At 37.3% G+C, this 16,077-nt stretch overlaps 7 protein-coding genes and 1 non-coding gene across 8 annotated transcripts; 6 read left to right on the top strand and 2 right to left on the bottom strand.

Annotated features, from left to right (window-relative positions):
* Positions 1-140: 140 nt before the first annotated feature.
* NCAS0B02340 (uncharacterized protein) lies at positions 141-2,285 on the top strand (the record flags this gene model as incomplete). Its single annotated transcript, XM_003674644.1, has 1 exon — positions 141-2,285. The coding sequence occupies one exon, from the start codon at positions 141-143 to the stop codon at positions 2,283-2,285; it is 2,145 nt and encodes a 714-aa protein (XP_003674692.1).
* A 699-nt stretch (positions 2,286-2,984) lies between these two features.
* On the top strand, positions 2,985-4,109 carry CSH1 (mannosylinositol phosphorylceramide synthase catalytic subunit CSH1; the record flags this gene model as incomplete). Its single annotated transcript, XM_003674643.1, has 1 exon — positions 2,985-4,109. The coding sequence occupies one exon, from the start codon at positions 2,985-2,987 to the stop codon at positions 4,107-4,109; it is 1,125 nt and encodes a 374-aa protein (XP_003674691.1).
* A 214-nt stretch (positions 4,110-4,323) lies between these two features.
* Positions 4,324-5,739, bottom strand: TOS1 (Tos1p; the record flags this gene model as incomplete). The annotated part of the gene is made up of 1 exon (XM_003674642.1): positions 4,324-5,739. The coding sequence occupies one exon, from the start codon at positions 5,737-5,739 to the stop codon at positions 4,324-4,326; it is 1,416 nt and encodes a 471-aa protein (XP_003674690.1).
* Positions 5,740-6,440: 701 nt separating this feature from the next.
* YSY6 (Ysy6p) lies at positions 6,441-6,638 on the top strand (the record flags this gene model as incomplete). The annotated part of the gene is made up of 1 exon (XM_003674641.1): positions 6,441-6,638. One exon carries the CDS (start codon positions 6,441-6,443, stop codon positions 6,636-6,638), a length of 198 nt encoding a protein of 65 aa, XP_003674689.1.
* A 561-nt stretch (positions 6,639-7,199) lies between these two features.
* Positions 7,200-8,795, top strand: EXO5 (Exo5p; the record flags this gene model as incomplete). Its single annotated transcript, XM_003674640.1, has 1 exon — positions 7,200-8,795. The coding sequence occupies one exon, from the start codon at positions 7,200-7,202 to the stop codon at positions 8,793-8,795; it is 1,596 nt and encodes a 531-aa protein (XP_003674688.1).
* A 470-nt stretch (positions 8,796-9,265) lies between these two features.
* Positions 9,266-9,685, bottom strand: NCAS0B02290 (glutaredoxin family protein; the record flags this gene model as incomplete). The annotated part of the gene is made up of 1 exon (XM_003674639.1): positions 9,266-9,685. One exon carries the CDS (start codon positions 9,683-9,685, stop codon positions 9,266-9,268), a length of 420 nt encoding a protein of 139 aa, XP_003674687.1.
* Positions 9,686-9,934: 249 nt separating this feature from the next.
* Positions 9,935-10,006, top strand: NCAS0Btrna4C. Its single transcript has one exon. It is a non-coding gene; the product is annotated as a tRNA-Cys (tRNA).
* Positions 10,007-10,534: 528 nt separating this feature from the next.
* DUR12 (bifunctional urea carboxylase/allophanate hydrolase) lies at positions 10,535-16,039 on the top strand (the record flags this gene model as incomplete). Its single annotated transcript, XM_003674638.1, has 1 exon — positions 10,535-16,039. One exon carries the CDS (start codon positions 10,535-10,537, stop codon positions 16,037-16,039), a length of 5,505 nt encoding a protein of 1,834 aa, XP_003674686.1.
* Between the last annotated feature and the right edge of the window lie 38 nt (positions 16,040-16,077).

Genomic DNA, 16,077 nt, shown 5'->3' with positions numbered 1-16,077 from the left:
AACATAAATCTCACAGCAATTGTAAATCTTTCAGAAATATATTATTTTCTTATTTAAGCGAAGTACTTTACGTTCGTGTTCCCTTTTAAGAAAGCCGAATAAAATCAATCTGAACCGCAACCCCAACGTACCAAATAGTCATGTCTTCAGATGATGACGCTACTGAACAAATATCCCCATTTGATAGACAAACTAGCTTGAATAACGATGAATATAATCAAAGACAGGATAAATATCGATCAGATGCAGCCTATACTCATTTTTATGCTCATTTTTCTACTCAGTGTGAAACACCCACTAAACCCCATTACAGTCATGTTCCGGATAAGGTCGATATTCAGGAATTTATTGAAGAAAAGAAGAGAACTGCTCTCCCTCTCGAGAAAATTATTGTAGAGCCTGGAAAGTTTGACCGCGCCTTAATCTATACATTATACCAAGGTAGCCTAGATTGGATAACAAGACTAGGACCAAAAAAGATTATAGAAGGTCCCGTGTTTAGTGTGAAGGATGGCTGTCTGTATAAAAGAGAAAGCAGCGGACCACCTTTGGATGCCTTGAATGTTCAAAAGTTTATTGTTAAGAAAGTTCAACAACTTAAACGGTTGTTGTCATTCGAAATAATGGGTTCTGCAGCTATCATGAAAAAAAAGACAACTTGTCGGAGACATAACCTCAACGAAACTATAGAAAAAAGAGCAAATGTTTTGAGACACGTTACATTCTTCTCCCTCGTTTTTGGTCATTGGTCGAATCATGGCATGTACAATTATTTGGGCGTCACGTTGGTAACGTATAATGAAAAACAAGAAAAACTTACGTCTTTTTTAATTAGGATCACTGATGCTTATTCTCCTACGGCAATTGATATTTGCAACCAATTGAATGATATCTTGGAAGAGTATGAAGGATTAAAATCATTGATTGTTGGTTTATCTACTGATAATGCCAGTAATATGGTAAAAGTTCCTGAATTTCTAAAAGAAAATGATGAATTGTATCCCTTGTTTTTAGGTCGTATTCCACGTTTACTACATAGCACGAACCACGTAAACGAATGCTTGTTTGATGAGGAGAATGAGGAGTACACCAACGTTACGATAATTCGTGAGTTTGCCAAAACGAAAGAAATGGAAACTACTCTCCAATCTTTGAAAAGTTCAAAAGATCTCACTCCTGCAATCAAAGAAAGTGCCAAAATAATAGAATTTGACACTAAAATTCTGACTGACAATCTTACTATGATTGATGACTTGTTACATATTTTAGAACCTTTCCAGTATATCTGTGAGTTACTTTCTAGTGATTCTTGTACTGTTAAAGGAGCATTGCCATTACTAGAATTCTATCACATCCTATTTAAAGAAATTGTCACCACAGAATTTGAAAAAAAAGTTGTTTCCCTTCATGAAGGAACAATCCTAATTAAGTGCTTACAGCAGTTGGAAAAATATTATAAAATATATCTGTCCAATGATGTTTGTTTAATGGCTTCATATCTGAACGCATACTTTCATAAAAACATTTTTTGGACGAGGGAAATATATCCAAAAAGAGAAAATGAAGAGAGCAATTATAGGTATCGAGATATGGCTAAAAGATACACCTGTATGCTACTACCGTATCTTAACATATCATATGATGAACCTAATAATTGTTCTGGCGAGGAGGAGTTTGTAGCTGATAGAATAATTGACGAGATTATCCAAATTCATACCTCACCAGTATGCTCACCAAGTTCAAGTCCAATTAAACCAAAAGATTCCCAAGAATATTTTGACATAAATTCGATTAAGAGTGACGTTGAGGAGTTGGTTTTTGAAGAATTGTTATATTTTGAACGAAAATTACGAACAGCAACTGAAAAACCAAAAGAAAAGATGAGGGCATTTGAGAAATTCGGCCACCAAATTATTGATTTAGATCGCAAATTTTGGAAGATCCATCGTAAATCTTTTCCTCTGCTATCTCTTGTTAACCGAATTTTGAATAATATTCCTTCATCATCCATTCGCGTGGAAAAAATGTTTAATGAGGCTGGGAAAATCGCTTATGAAGGAGGAGAATTGCTTTCAAAAACTTTTTTTGAACAGCTTTGTTTCTTAAGGTCATTCTCACAAAAAATTGAACTAGACGAGATAGATTTGGAAGAATGTACTTTGAATCAAGCCATCGAAGTGACCGATCTTCTGTACGCTACATCCCTAAATCCTAAAAAGAGGCCATTTCGTGAAGAAGAAGACGAAGAAGAAGTGAGTGATAGCGGCGAGTATGAGTCGGAGTAATTTGAATGTGATTTTTACTTAGTTTTCTTTTTTTTTATTTAGACCACATGATATTATATATATGTGACATCTCTGAGGTGATGCCGGAGTATTGAGCCCTCTATTTTGGCAGTATTTTTCTTCTCAAAATTCTGATGACCTATTTCTGATTAGGGCACACTTTTCAGCCGGGTAAGCTCTCCAAGCTCCAGAGACAAAACGGTGTTAGTCTATTCTTATTACCGCCTCTCACCCGTGAGCAGCGACACAACTGTCCCAATTAGGAAATGTTCCAACGTGCCAAGGGGCCCCCGCGTATTTTTATTGGCTGAGTTGAAAAACTTGCTTTCTCCGCGGTTTCTCTCCGACGCGTCCATCACCAAAGCAAACAAACAAAAGCGATCGTGTCTGTCCATACGTAATTTCTTTGTTTTCTGAGCCAATGCCTTCAATTTTTCTCTAATCCTCTTTGGAAATTTGTTCGAAAACAAGATTGGTTATCGCCGACGTTATCAACGTTCCATTTGGACGACTATATTGCCATCCCTTTAAAAAAATCCATCGTCCAAAAAATTGACATATTTTTCTCGAAGCTGCTAAATTAATAAACTTCACCGTTCTTACTCTTTGTTGAACAAAAAAAATACTTGACATATTTTCATTCAGAAAGACAAAGTGGACTGCTGACTACTCTCTCGACAGGAAGGACAACAAACAACAATGAAGAGAGAAATCAAAATATTGATATATGCCAACACGCTGCTGTGGGTCTTCATAGTATACTATACCTTCGACCTATTAACGCTTATAATAGATAATACATTCCAAGATGCTCTTCTCGATGTGGATTTGAATCCAACTTTGGAACAACAGGCCATGGAGATCGATAAGCCACAACTGATTCCAAAAATCATCCACCAAACATACAAGACGACAGATATACCAGAACAATGGAAGGAATCCAGGCAGAAATGTATCGACCTACATCCTGATTATAAATACATCCTATGGACGGATGAAATGTCTCATGAGTTCATCAGGGAGGAATACCCATGGTTCTTGGACACTTTTGAAAATTACAAATACCCTATTCAAAGGGCTGATGCTATAAGATATTTCATTCTATCTCATTACGGTGGTGTCTACATCGATCTAGATGACGGTTGTGAAAGAAGATTAGATCGTTTACTTACGGTCCCTGCATTCTTAAGAAAGACATCGCCCATCGGTGTCTCCAACGATGTGATGGGGTCCGTCCCAAGACATCCATTCTTCCTAAAAGTGATTAAATCTTTGAAGCATTATGATAAATCATGGTTCGTTCCATACATGTCCATCATGGCTTCCACTGGGCCTCTTTTCATCAGTGTGGTATGGAAACAATACAAGAGATGGGGGGTCCCCACCAATGGCGTAGTGAGAATATTACAACCTGCAGACTACAAGATGCATACATATTCATTCTTTTCCATTGCGAAGGGTTCCTCGTGGCATATGGACGATGCTAAATTTATGAAATCGTTGGGGAACCACATCTTATCATGTGTGGTCACCGGTTTCGTATTTGCATTTTTCATTTTGTATTTGGAGTATTGTATTTATTGTCTGTTATGTTCTGGATCCAGTTTAGGGCTCGGATGGGTGAGTACGCAGTTGTGTAGTTGGTCACAATGTATGTTCCAGAAGAGGAATAATTATAGGTATGGGAATTTAATAAGGTATCGTGGTCGTGCCGGAAGACAGGGAAGGCTGAGGAAGGATTCCAATTTACCGTATCATAATCTAGTATCTGATTTAGAGAAGAATACAGATGGGTTTACTGATCTAAGTAATGGTGAATACTAATTGTATCTATAATAACAACTACATAAAAATAAAATGCATTAAGATAAAAATTTGAAAAAGTCTCCATAATTTAATAATAATAATAATACAAATGGACGTTTATTATTTCATAACGTCCCTAAAAAAACTGACTACAAAAGTGATAATAATAAAAATAAAAGATATATATAAATGGGCAAACGGATAGGAGACGCCAGGGGAAGGAGGGAAAAGACTATGGCAAAGCGGCAGAAGAACCGGAAATACTCAACCAAGAGTTGACGGTATCTTCACTCAAGACATCACCGAAATCTTCACTGACTTCGACAATGTGAATAGTGTTATCTTGACTGTTGAAGATGACGGCTGCCTTCAAAGTTCCATCGACAGGTCTTTTGAAGTAATCTTGAGTACCACCATCTTGAGCATCATGAACGTGAGAGATCAATTTATCGGAACCGGCGGTTAAGATTTCGAATAAATCCATTTCACCACAACCGGTCTTCCAACATGAACATGAGGCATCACCGTATTGTAAAGTTCTTGGGATCTTGGCGTTCAATAACCAAACGGCAGGCATATCTTGATTTGAAGCGGAACCGGAAGTATCAGATGGCATGGAGAATTCAAAGACGAAGATCTTGTCATCACCACCGAACCCATGGTATGCAGGGATACCATCTCTGGAGTAACCACATGAGGCATCATTGTCACCACATTCTTGACCTGAGAAGATCATGAATTCTTTACCTGATTGGACAGTAACGTCACCTAAAGCTTGAGCAGATGCTGCACCAGAAATACCATCAGATGCGGCAAATGAGATAGAGTTACCGAAACAAGAGGACCAGACACCTGAACCTGCAGTACCACCTTGGTGGTTCATGAAAGTACAGTTGGAAGTGGAACCTGGAGTGAAGTAAGAAGCTCTTTGCCATGAACCGGCAACAGCAGCGCTGGAACCAGAAGAGGAAGAGGAAGAGGAAGAAGAAGATGCGGCAGCAGATGAAGCGGCAGCGGCGGCAGTAGCCTTGGTGTTGGTGTTCAAGATAGTAGATACTTGAGTGTAGGAGCTGACAATGTTTTGCAAAGTAGTAGTAGTAGCAGCACCGTTTTGAATGTTAGCATTAACAGAGGTGGTTAAGACACCATCGACGTTGATATCACCCACTGGAGTAATGGATTGACCATCAGCGTTCACAAAGACGGTGGCGGTGACTTCTACGACTTGAACGGCGACGTCTCTCTTATGTTGATGTTTTGGCTTTTGAGCGGTGGTCTTACATTCTTCCTCAGCAATTTTTTCCAATTGTCTCTTTTTCAAATTTGAAACCGAGTTGGAACCTTCAGCAGGGAAATAGACACCAAATTGGACCAAATTAATTGGGCCTCTGAAATGGACAGATAATTCCTCATTCAATGGAGCCAAGTTACCTGAGAATGTCTTAGCACTTGAGGAACAGGCACAGGTGTTTTCATCCATGCTTGTAACATCTTGATAAGAGGAGGAAGTTCCGACGTTGGAGTAGATGATAGCATCAGTTTCCGAACAGTAATAGTTCCCGCCTGAAAAAGTACATTGATCAGCCTTGGATAAAGTTGATAGTACTGATAGAATATTACCTAAGAGTAAAGTATTTGAAAATTTCATTGGTAAAAGATAGTATCCTTACTGTTTGTTGTTTTTATTTTTCGTTGTTGTTTTTTTCGTAGAAGAGCAGAATGGTATTAATAGCAGAAAGGAATGACTATAAGTTAGATTGACTAGCAGATTTTTAGACTTGCGTTCTTGTCTTCAGTGGGAGCAACGGATACAATAGGGATAATGAGTTATATAAGAAGAGACTACAAAAATAGCAATACGTGTACAGTAGAGGTAGATCGCATCGTGTATGGCAGTTGGATGATAAACCGCGAAATTTCACAGCGTTTATAAATGGGCCAAGCGCAGTTTTGGCAGGTAAACGAAAATGCTGTGTTTTGGCAATTGGGACCTTACATTACATGGCCCTAAAGGGTAATTCGCACGTATTTTTGTAAACGATGGCAAACGCGAAAACGGAAAAAGAAACGAGGCCGAAGAAGGCTGGTTTTCGGCACGTGATTCCGCTGCCGTCGGTGGCGACGGATGGGCGGGCGGTTTTTCTTCACGAAGCGGTTGGCGTCTCTGACAGCTTGGTTTCCGTTGACGTGTTGTTAACATGTGCACTAGACCCTTCCCTCTTTGTCTTTGTCTTGGGAACAGAACTGAACTGGTTAACTACTAGGTGCAGAACACTTCTCCTCGAACGAATCAAAAAAACCAACCAGCTCCACCAGCATCGCACACAAGCACAAAACACATAATAGACAATGGCCATCCAGACACCAAAGCAGAGAATCGCAAACGAAAAGTTTAATAAGAATATCGAAAAGCACAGAAAGTATGGGAAGAAGAAGATCGCCAAGAATCAAGAGTCTTCATTGCCCATCTCCAGACTCTGGATAGGTGTCATCCTATTTTTATTGATCGGTGGTGGGGTCTTGGAATTGCTAAGCTATATTCTTTGATGTACGTGTATTATCATTTTGTTTTACTCATCTAATCTCATCTCATCTCATCTCCATATCATAAGCTTAGTTATCAGTCGTTAAGCTCAAATGACAATGTCCATGAAAAGAATCAGGATATTTAAGAATTGCCCCTCCCCCTCCCCTCTTTTGGTGAACTTCCTGTATATCCCTATTTATACTTGTCTGTAATTATTTCTGTTTAATCTAAGATTTAAATTTGCAATAACTATCATCTTTATATACCACAATCAATGTTGTCTAAAGTTTAATAGACTTATTGATCAACCGTCTTGTTGATCATTGCTTGCCGCCATTCTTTTTTTGTTTGTTTTTTTGGAGTCTGCTTTGCTTGTTTTAGCGCGACCAGATTGAACAGAACAGAACAGAACAGACTCATTCCCTTGAAACATTTCTACGACAAATGAATAACACACATTAATTAATTCAAAATCATCTATTTATTCTCATATTCTGCTTATTACTTGATGCTTGTCAACATACCATGAATAAATTTGATGCTTTCTATACAAAACACTAAAACCCGTACTACATCACCATATGATTAAACAACGATCGATATTATCAACTTTAAAGAGATACACTCATTCTAAAAGATTAAATGCAGTTTCATCCTTATCTCATGAAGTAATTCTAAACGAAGACAAAAATGAAGATCCAAGAAACCTTTCTGCAGCTGAAAGCCAACTCATAGATAATCTCCCCATCTTTAAAAACGTCACTATAACACCATCGACGCCGTCCTCTCTAAAGGTTAAACAAGAATACGTACAGGTTAAAATTTCGTTCCTCAAGCCATTATTTGGCACCACTTCTCAACCATTACTGGGCTATAATCTCCCACGCAATTCCAAATCTCCATTCATCGATACTCACAAATCACAAGGAATAAACAGACTATCAGTGACAAAACTCCTGACGAAATCATGGTGCGAATTACGTTTTACATACGATATGTATGCACAAGCTGGCCTCCAGATACAACCACCACCAGATAAATTCTTGACTTCCGGAACTTCCATTCATGGTTCTTTGGAAACGGCATTGCATCCGGGACTATTGGATTGGAATTTGGAACATGACTTGTTCGATGTTTGGTTTGATTCATTGTTAAAAATGGCGAATCTATTCCAGGGGGGCCAATGTAGAGAAATTATCGCACATGGTTATGTAAATTCTAATGATTTGACTTTGCTTGATGGAGACATGGACGTTACAGATGAGGATGATGTGCTTATAAGTGGTGTCATTGATCATTTGACTTTAAGGGGTAAAGATGTTCGATTATTCCCCGATGTGAATGACATTGGTGCCTTATTGATGGAGTTGGATAAGCATAGGGAACTCATCAAGGGAGATACTAATATTTTGGTTAGTGATGTGAAAACTAGATCCATAAACAGGTTACCCACACAGGGAACCGTATTAAAGGCGACTAAATTACAATTGATGTATTACAAATTCTTCTTAAAAAGTTTTGGGTTGAATCAAGAAAGTACATACAAGAAACTTTTAGTTAATGCACAAAGGAGGGGAATAGACGTTGATGCGCCAATTGATCCAATGAAGTTATTGAATTTTATGATTTCTTCCAATGGGTTCCTCAACGATGATATGAGGAAAATGAGAGATGGATTTGATATCGGGTTTCCCTTATTCGATAATGAAAATTCTAGTAATAATAATAACGATGCAGAATTCAATATGTCGAATATACCGTCAATTGATTCCGAGGTAGGTGTGAACAACAACATTTTAGAAAAATATGAAGAATTCATGACTAGTTGGACAAGACCTGTTAATTTGAAATATTTTGCTGCAAGAATGTCACAATTTTATTATAATATTGGACAATTAATTAGTGATGAATTAATGGTGGAGTATTATCATAAGAATGAAAATTTCCATAATATTTTATTCAAGTATGATAATAAAATGCTTAAGGAGCATGTTACCGATAGTGGGAAGTATTGGTTTGGAAAAAGAGATATTGAGCCAATCAAGCCAAATTTAAAAAACTTCAAAATCTTTTGTAAGAATTGTGATTACTCTCATGTTTGTTCTTGGAGAATTGAAGGTGAAAAGAAGTGTAAAGAATTAGGCCAAGATTTATTGAATCTTAATGAAACTGATTAACTCTAGTTCTAAACAGACAAAATATTGTATATTTGATATTCCTAACATTGCTTCTACATTGTAGATTGGCATTGCTCGTGCGCCTTGTATTTTGTTAATTTTAGTATCTACTGGGCTTGAATTTGACTTTTTAATGGTGATTCAGACCAAGGATATAGAAAAAAGAACATCCTGCGCAGATCCTATTCTCAGGAAAATAGGTATCAAGAAAGTATTGCTCATCCAAATTTGAGACTTTCAACATGAAAATGATCTTAAAATCTATGATTATTCTAATATGAAAGCAGTTTCTGCAGTTTATATATGTAGATGCACACCAATAATGCTCTGGTTGCAATGCAAAAGCAAAAAATTGGTAGCAAATTTATTTAGAAAAGCAATGGCTGTTCTTCGGTTGTAACTGTTATAAATTAAGAAGTTAAGCAACTATGCATTTCATGCATTAGGGTATTAAAGTATATCTATATTGTTTACTCCCTTTCTTCTTCAGGAAGAAGAACATCAGCTTCTTCAAAGACACTATTCAAATCACCATTTTTGGACATGCTCACAATGACATCACAACCCCCAATGAATTCACCATTAACAAATAATTGTGGAATCGTTGGCCAATCTGTATATTCTTTGATACCATCTCTTAATTCAACGTCATCGAGGATATTAAATGCTTTGAATTTACTTGGATTTAATCCCTCGTAACCAAGCAATGCTACCGTTGCTCTAGAAAATCCACATTTAGGGGCATCAGGTGTCCCCTTCATAAACAAGACCACGGGTGCCGAGGAAACTGCTGACTTGATTGCTTGTCTCGTCTCGGTGCTTAAGAACAACCTCGATGTTCTATTCAATATGGTCTTGGAAGACATCAAACCTAACCTAGATTGCAACATGATGATAGGGTTGTTTTTTTAAATGGGATGGTCTTTTTTCTATCTGAAAATCATGGTATCATTCCATCATTTAACATTGTGAAGTCCAGTTTAAATACCTTTAATTCTCTCGAAGATTAATAATTTTAGCGTTACGTAAGACAGAAATCATTACAACATCTTGCCTGTCGCACTATTGTTGATTCAGAAAACGAGTCATGCAATTTATGCCGAAGCACTTGATGAGAATGAATTTTAGATATAAAAGTTGCTCGTATGGCGCAGTGGTAGCGCAGCAGATTGCAAATCTGTTGGTCCTTAGTTCGAATCTGAGTGCGAGCTTTCTTTTTGTTCATTTCTTTTTTATTAGTATTGGTAAACAACAATGTTTTTATCACTTCGAGAAAAAGAGATAATTCCCCTGTGTTTGAAGCTTATAATTAAATAAATTAAAACCTAACGTTTTGTTCAATCAGTATCTTATTACGTTTTTTATTCGATGGCGCTTGCTTCTCCGGGCTTTTCTTTGCTAGCGCTATCGTCTCGCATCGATAAGGACAATCAACAAATCGAAAAGATTAGATAAGATAAGATTTCGATATCTGACGTTGAAACCAAAACGAAGTTATGAATCTTTCACGTTATTTGTTAGGATACCCTACTATACCTCGATTAACATGATAAATGATTACCTTTTCTTATCTAAGATGAACTAGTGAGGTAATGCTACATTGAATAGTCATGAATATTTGATTAAGGGCCTTTCGACTTATAAAAGAGTCAAACTCACAGAGAGCATTCGATACATGTTTGTTAACAGGAATGTCAAACAACAGGTAAAATCAAAATATACTGATTACCGAAACTTAAATGACAAATAATATAGCCAAGAAGACTTTAGGCTGGTCAATTAAAGATTGGATTGAATTCCATCAAAGTGTAACTGCAGATGAATCATTCAAACAATTGCAATATTTGGTTGAATGTCAACAAATTGCACCAACAGATCCTGCATGGCTTTCTCTATGTTCAGCTGATACCCTTAAGAAGCAGTGGCAAATTTTACAGCATAGGTCTGGCAAGGAATCACTTCCATTATATGGTGTTCCAGTTGCTATAAAAGATAACATCGACGCAAGAGGCTTTCCTACCACCGCTGCTTGCCCTTCATTCTTATACGAACCAGAAAAGGATTCAAAAGTCGTTAAATTACTTAGAAATGCAGGTGCCATCATTATTGGGAAGACGAATTTGGATCAGTTTGCCACTGGCTTAGTGGGTACAAGATCTCCTTATGGCAAAACACCATGTGTATTTAGTGACAAACATGTCTCAGGTGGATCATCGGCAGGTAGTGCTAGTGTCGTTGCTAGAGGTATTGTTCCAATTGCCCTAGGCACAGATACCGCAGGCTCGGGAAGAGTACCAGCAGCTTTGAATAACTTGATTGGTTTGAAACCTACAAAGGGTACCTTTTCATGTCAAGGTGTAGTTCCTGCTTGCAAATCCTTAGATTGTGTATCTGTCTTTTCGTTAAATCTATCCGATGCAGAATGTTGTTTCAAGATCCTTTGCGAATCAGATTTGGAAAATGATGAATATTCAAGAACATATCCACGATCTCCATTGAGAAAATTTTCTGATAGTGTCACTATTGGTATTCCAAAGGATTTGTTGTGGTATGGGGAAGAAGAAAATCCTGTCTTGTATGATAATGCCATTAAACAACTAGAAAAGAGCGGCGCAAATATTACTAAAATTGACTTTGAGCCATTATTGGAGCTTGCCCGCTGCTTATATGAGGGGCCATGGGTAGCTGAACGTTACTCAGCAGTTAAAGATTTTTTGCAGAAGAATCCATCAAGTAAAGGTTTCGACCACGTTGTCAAATCAATCATTGATAGTGCCAAGAAATTTTCCGCAGTTGATGCTTTCCAATTCGAGTACAAGAGACAAGGACTTTTGCAAAAAATAGATAAGCTACTAGAAAATATAGATGCGTTATGTGTACCAACATGTCCACTAAATCCTACATTCGAAGATGTTTCTAATGAGCCAATATTGGTCAATTCTAGACAAGGTACATGGACAAATTTTGTCAATTTGGCAGATATGGCTGCTCTAGCTATCCCATCTGGCTTTAGATCTGATGGTTTGCCCACTGGTATAACGTTGATAGGTAAAAAATTTACTGATTTTGCTTTGCTTGATTTAGCTCAAATGTATTTCCAGATTGCGTATCCTAATAATTCTAGAACTTTCGGTATTTTCACAGAAGGAGTTGAAATAAATGATGATAAAGTATCAGGGCCTGTTATTTCCAGTTCAGATTCTATTAAATTAGCCGTTGTTGGTGCACATTTGAAAGGCTTGCCTTTACATTGGCAACTCGAAAAAGTCAATGCTACATTTATATCATCAACTAAAACCAGTAAGAATTATGAGTTATATGCATTACCAAGAACTGGACCAATTTTAAAACCAGGTTTGAGAAGAGTAAACGAAGAAGGATTTGCTATCCAAGTGGAGACGTATAGTATTCCAGTTGAAAACTTTGGTACATTTATATCCATGGTTCCAGAACCATTGGGTATTGGATCAGTTGAATTAGAAAATGGTGAATGGGTCAAATCATTTATTTGCGAAGAATCTGGTTATACTGCTAAAGGTTCCGTGAATATTACGAAATATGGCGGTTTTAAGACATATTTAAAATTCCTTGAAACTAATACAAAAACCAAGAAGCCATTTACTACCGTTTTGGTTGCAAATAGAGGTGAAATTGCTGTTAGAATTATAAAGACCTTAAAAAAAATGGAAATACAATCTGTAGCAATTTTTTCCACTCCAGATAGATATTCTCAACATGTTATTGATGCCGATTTAACGGTAGATTTGAAGGGTGTTTCAGCTGCTGATACTTACCTTAATATTGAAAAGATTATAGACGCTGCTAAGAAGACTGGCGCTCAAGCTATTATTCCAGGATATGGGTTCCTATCTGAGAATGCTGATTTTTCTGAAAGATGTGATGCTGAAGGAATTACTTTTGTGGGACCATCCGGTGACGTAATGAGAGGTCTAGGTTTAAAACATTCCGCAAGAGAAATTGCCAAGAAAGCAAATGTGCCTCTAGTTCCGGGGTCATCTTTGATCACCACTGCACATGAAGCTAAGGAAATTGCTGCAAAATTGGAATATCCAATAATGGTTAAGTCAACGGCAGGTGGAGGGGGTATTGGTTTACAGAAAGTCGAATCAGAAGATGATATTGAACGTATTTTTGAAACAGTTAAGCATCAAGGAGCCGCATATTTTGGTGACTCAGGTGTATTCATGGAGAGATTTATTGAAAACGCAAGACATGTCGAAGTTCAGATAATGGGGGATGGTTTAGGAAATGCTCTCGCAATTGGGGAACGTGATTGTTCATTGCAACGTCGTAACCAGAAAATCATTGAGGAAACTCCAGCACCCAATCTCCCTGAAACAACGAGACAAAAATTAAGAGAAGCTGCCCAAAGGTTAGGTTCACTTTTGAAATACAAATGTGCAGGTACTGTTGAATTCATATATGATGAAATCCGCGATGAATTTTACTTCTTAGAGGTTAATACAAGATTACAAGTAGAGCATCCAATAACAGAAATGGTGACAGGTATTGATTTGGTTGAGTGGATGCTTGTAATTGCGGCTGATATGGCTCCTGATTTTAATCAATTGAAAATAGATGTTAACGGTGTTGCAATGGAGGCAAGATTATATGCAGAAAATCCTGTCCATGATTTTAAACCATCACCAGGTCAATTAGTTGAGGTTGAATTTCCAAAGTGGGCAAGAATCGATACATGGGTGTCAAAAGGTACCATAGTAACTCCAGAATACGATCCAACATTGGCAAAAATTATTGTACACGGTAAAGATAGACATGACGCTTTAGAAAAGCTGAATAAAGCACTTGTGGAAACAAAGGTCTCGGGTTGTATTACTAACATTGACTATTTAAGGTCTATCTCTTCTTCTGAAATGTTTAGAGATGCGAAAGTTTCAACGAACATCCTTAATTCTTACGATTACAAACCATCTGCAATGGAGATTATATTACCTGGTTCTCATACCTCAATTCAAGATTATCCAGGAAGAAAGGGCTGTTGGAGAATTGGAGTACCACCATCTGGCCCAATGGATGCGTTTTCTTTTAGGCTTGCTAATAAAATCGTCGGTAACAATCATAAAGCTCCAGCATTTGAAATCACTTTGAATGGTCCAACTATCTTATTCCATATAGATGCTATTATTGGTATAACAGGTGGTGCCTGTGTTTGTCAGCTGAATAATACTCAAATTGAGCAATTTAAACCAATTCATGTTACTTCGGGCGATAAACTTTCGATTGGTAAGTTATTAACAGGTTGTAGAGCATATTTGGCCATTAGAGGGGGTGTAGATGTTCCTGAATATCTGGGCTCTAAATCTACTTTTACGTTGGGAAATTTTGGTGGGTATTCTGGTAGGTGTCTGAAGATGGGCGACACTTTGTTCATTGATCAAAACAAATTAAACAAATATGTTCTTCCTGGGCATAATTATTCTGACCAACCACTTTCCTATTCATTACTTCCAGATATGCCAACCGATAAGCAATGGAAAATTGGTGTCTTGTGCGGTCCCCACGGGTCTCCAGATTTCTTCAAACCTGAATATGTGGATAGCTTCTTCTCAGAAAAATGGAAAGTACATTATAATTCAAATCGATTTGGTGTTAGATTATCTGGCCCTAAACCTGTTTGGGCCAGAAAAGATGGTGGAGAAGGTGGTTTACATCCCTCAAATGCCCATGATTATGTCTACTCTCTAGGTGCCATTAACTTTACTGGTGATGAACCTGTTATTGTCACATGTGATGGTCCTTCCTTGGGAGGGTTTGTTTGTCATGCAGTTGTTGCTGAATCTGAATTATGGAAGGTTGGGCAAGTAAAACCTGGTGATTATATTCAATTTGTTCCTATATCTTTTGAATCTGCCAGAGAGCTGATGAAATCTCAAGACGTTGCTATTAATACATTAGAGCCCAAAAGTTTGAAAACTCTAGATGATATAATAACGTTACCAACGCCCGAGGATCCAGTTTTGCGATTGCTTCCCGAAAGGCCTGGAATTTCCCCACGAATTACTTATAGACAGGCTGGTGACCGTTACATTTTGGTCGAATATGGTGAAAATATAATGGATTTGAATATTTGCTATAGAATTCATTCTCTAATTGGGTTAGTTGATGATTATAATACAGCTGGGATTGTTGAGATGTCACAAGGTGTAAGATCTGTATTAATTGAATTTGATCCTTACGTTATTTCACAAACCCAATTATTAACCTTATTATTAGCTTATGAAGAAGAACTACCTTATACTGAAAATTGGACGGTTAATTCCAAGGTTATTAGATTACCAATGGCGTTTGAAGATTCAAAAACAATGGCTTGCGTTGCTCGTTACCAAGAGACAATTCGTTCTTCAGCTCCTTGGTTACCAAATAATGCTGACTTTGTGGCAAATATTAATGGTATAACACATAAGGATGTTTACGATCTTGTATATTCTGCACGTTTTATGGTACTAGGTCTCGGAGATGTTTTCTTAGGTTCTCCATGTGCTGTTCCTTTAGATCCAAGGCACAGATTACTCGGCAGTAAATATAATCCATCAAGAACATTTACAGAAAGAGGAGCGGTGGGTCTAGGGGGTATGTTTATGTGCATTTATGCGGCATCTAGTCCTGGTGGTTACCAACTGATGGGGAGAACTATTCCAATATGGGATAAACTATTATTGTTATCATCCTCTGAACAACCTTGGTTACTTAATCCTTTTGATCAAATTGAATTCTACCCAGTATCTGAAAAGGAATTAGATAGGCTAACCGATGATTTCGATTATGGAAAGTACATTGTCGATTCAAGAAAAGAAAAATTCAACCATATGGACTACTTGAAATGGGTAGATGAAAATTCTAAATCAATTACGGAATTCCAACTTTTGCAAGAAGGAGAGAATGCAGAAAAGTTTGCCAAATTAATAGAGCTTTCCAATGCTGAATTAGATGAAAATGATGAAATCGAAAAAGATCAAGTTAATGATTATCCGGAAAATTCTGTTATGATATATTCTGAATATTCTGGCCGCTTCTGGAAACCATTAGTAACTGAAGGAGAGTTTGTTAAATCTGGCCAAGGGTTAATTATTATAGAGGCAATGAAAACCGAAATGTTAGTTCCCACACTTCATGATGGTAAGGTTTTGAAAATTGTCCACAAAAATGGGAGTATGGTTGATTCAGGTGATCTGGTAGTTGTTATTGAACCTATTTTTGCCTAAATATCGATTTCTAACTATCTATTGTAATATAGTGTTTA

The sequence above is a fragment of the Naumovozyma castellii genome, chromosome 2 (assembly GCF_000237345.1).
Source record: "Naumovozyma castellii chromosome 2, complete genome".
NCBI lineage: Eukaryota > Fungi > Ascomycota > Saccharomycetes > Saccharomycetales > Saccharomycetaceae > Naumovozyma > Naumovozyma castellii.
Note: the sequence above shows the minus strand (reverse complement) of the source record. Positions and strands in the feature narration are given on the sequence as shown.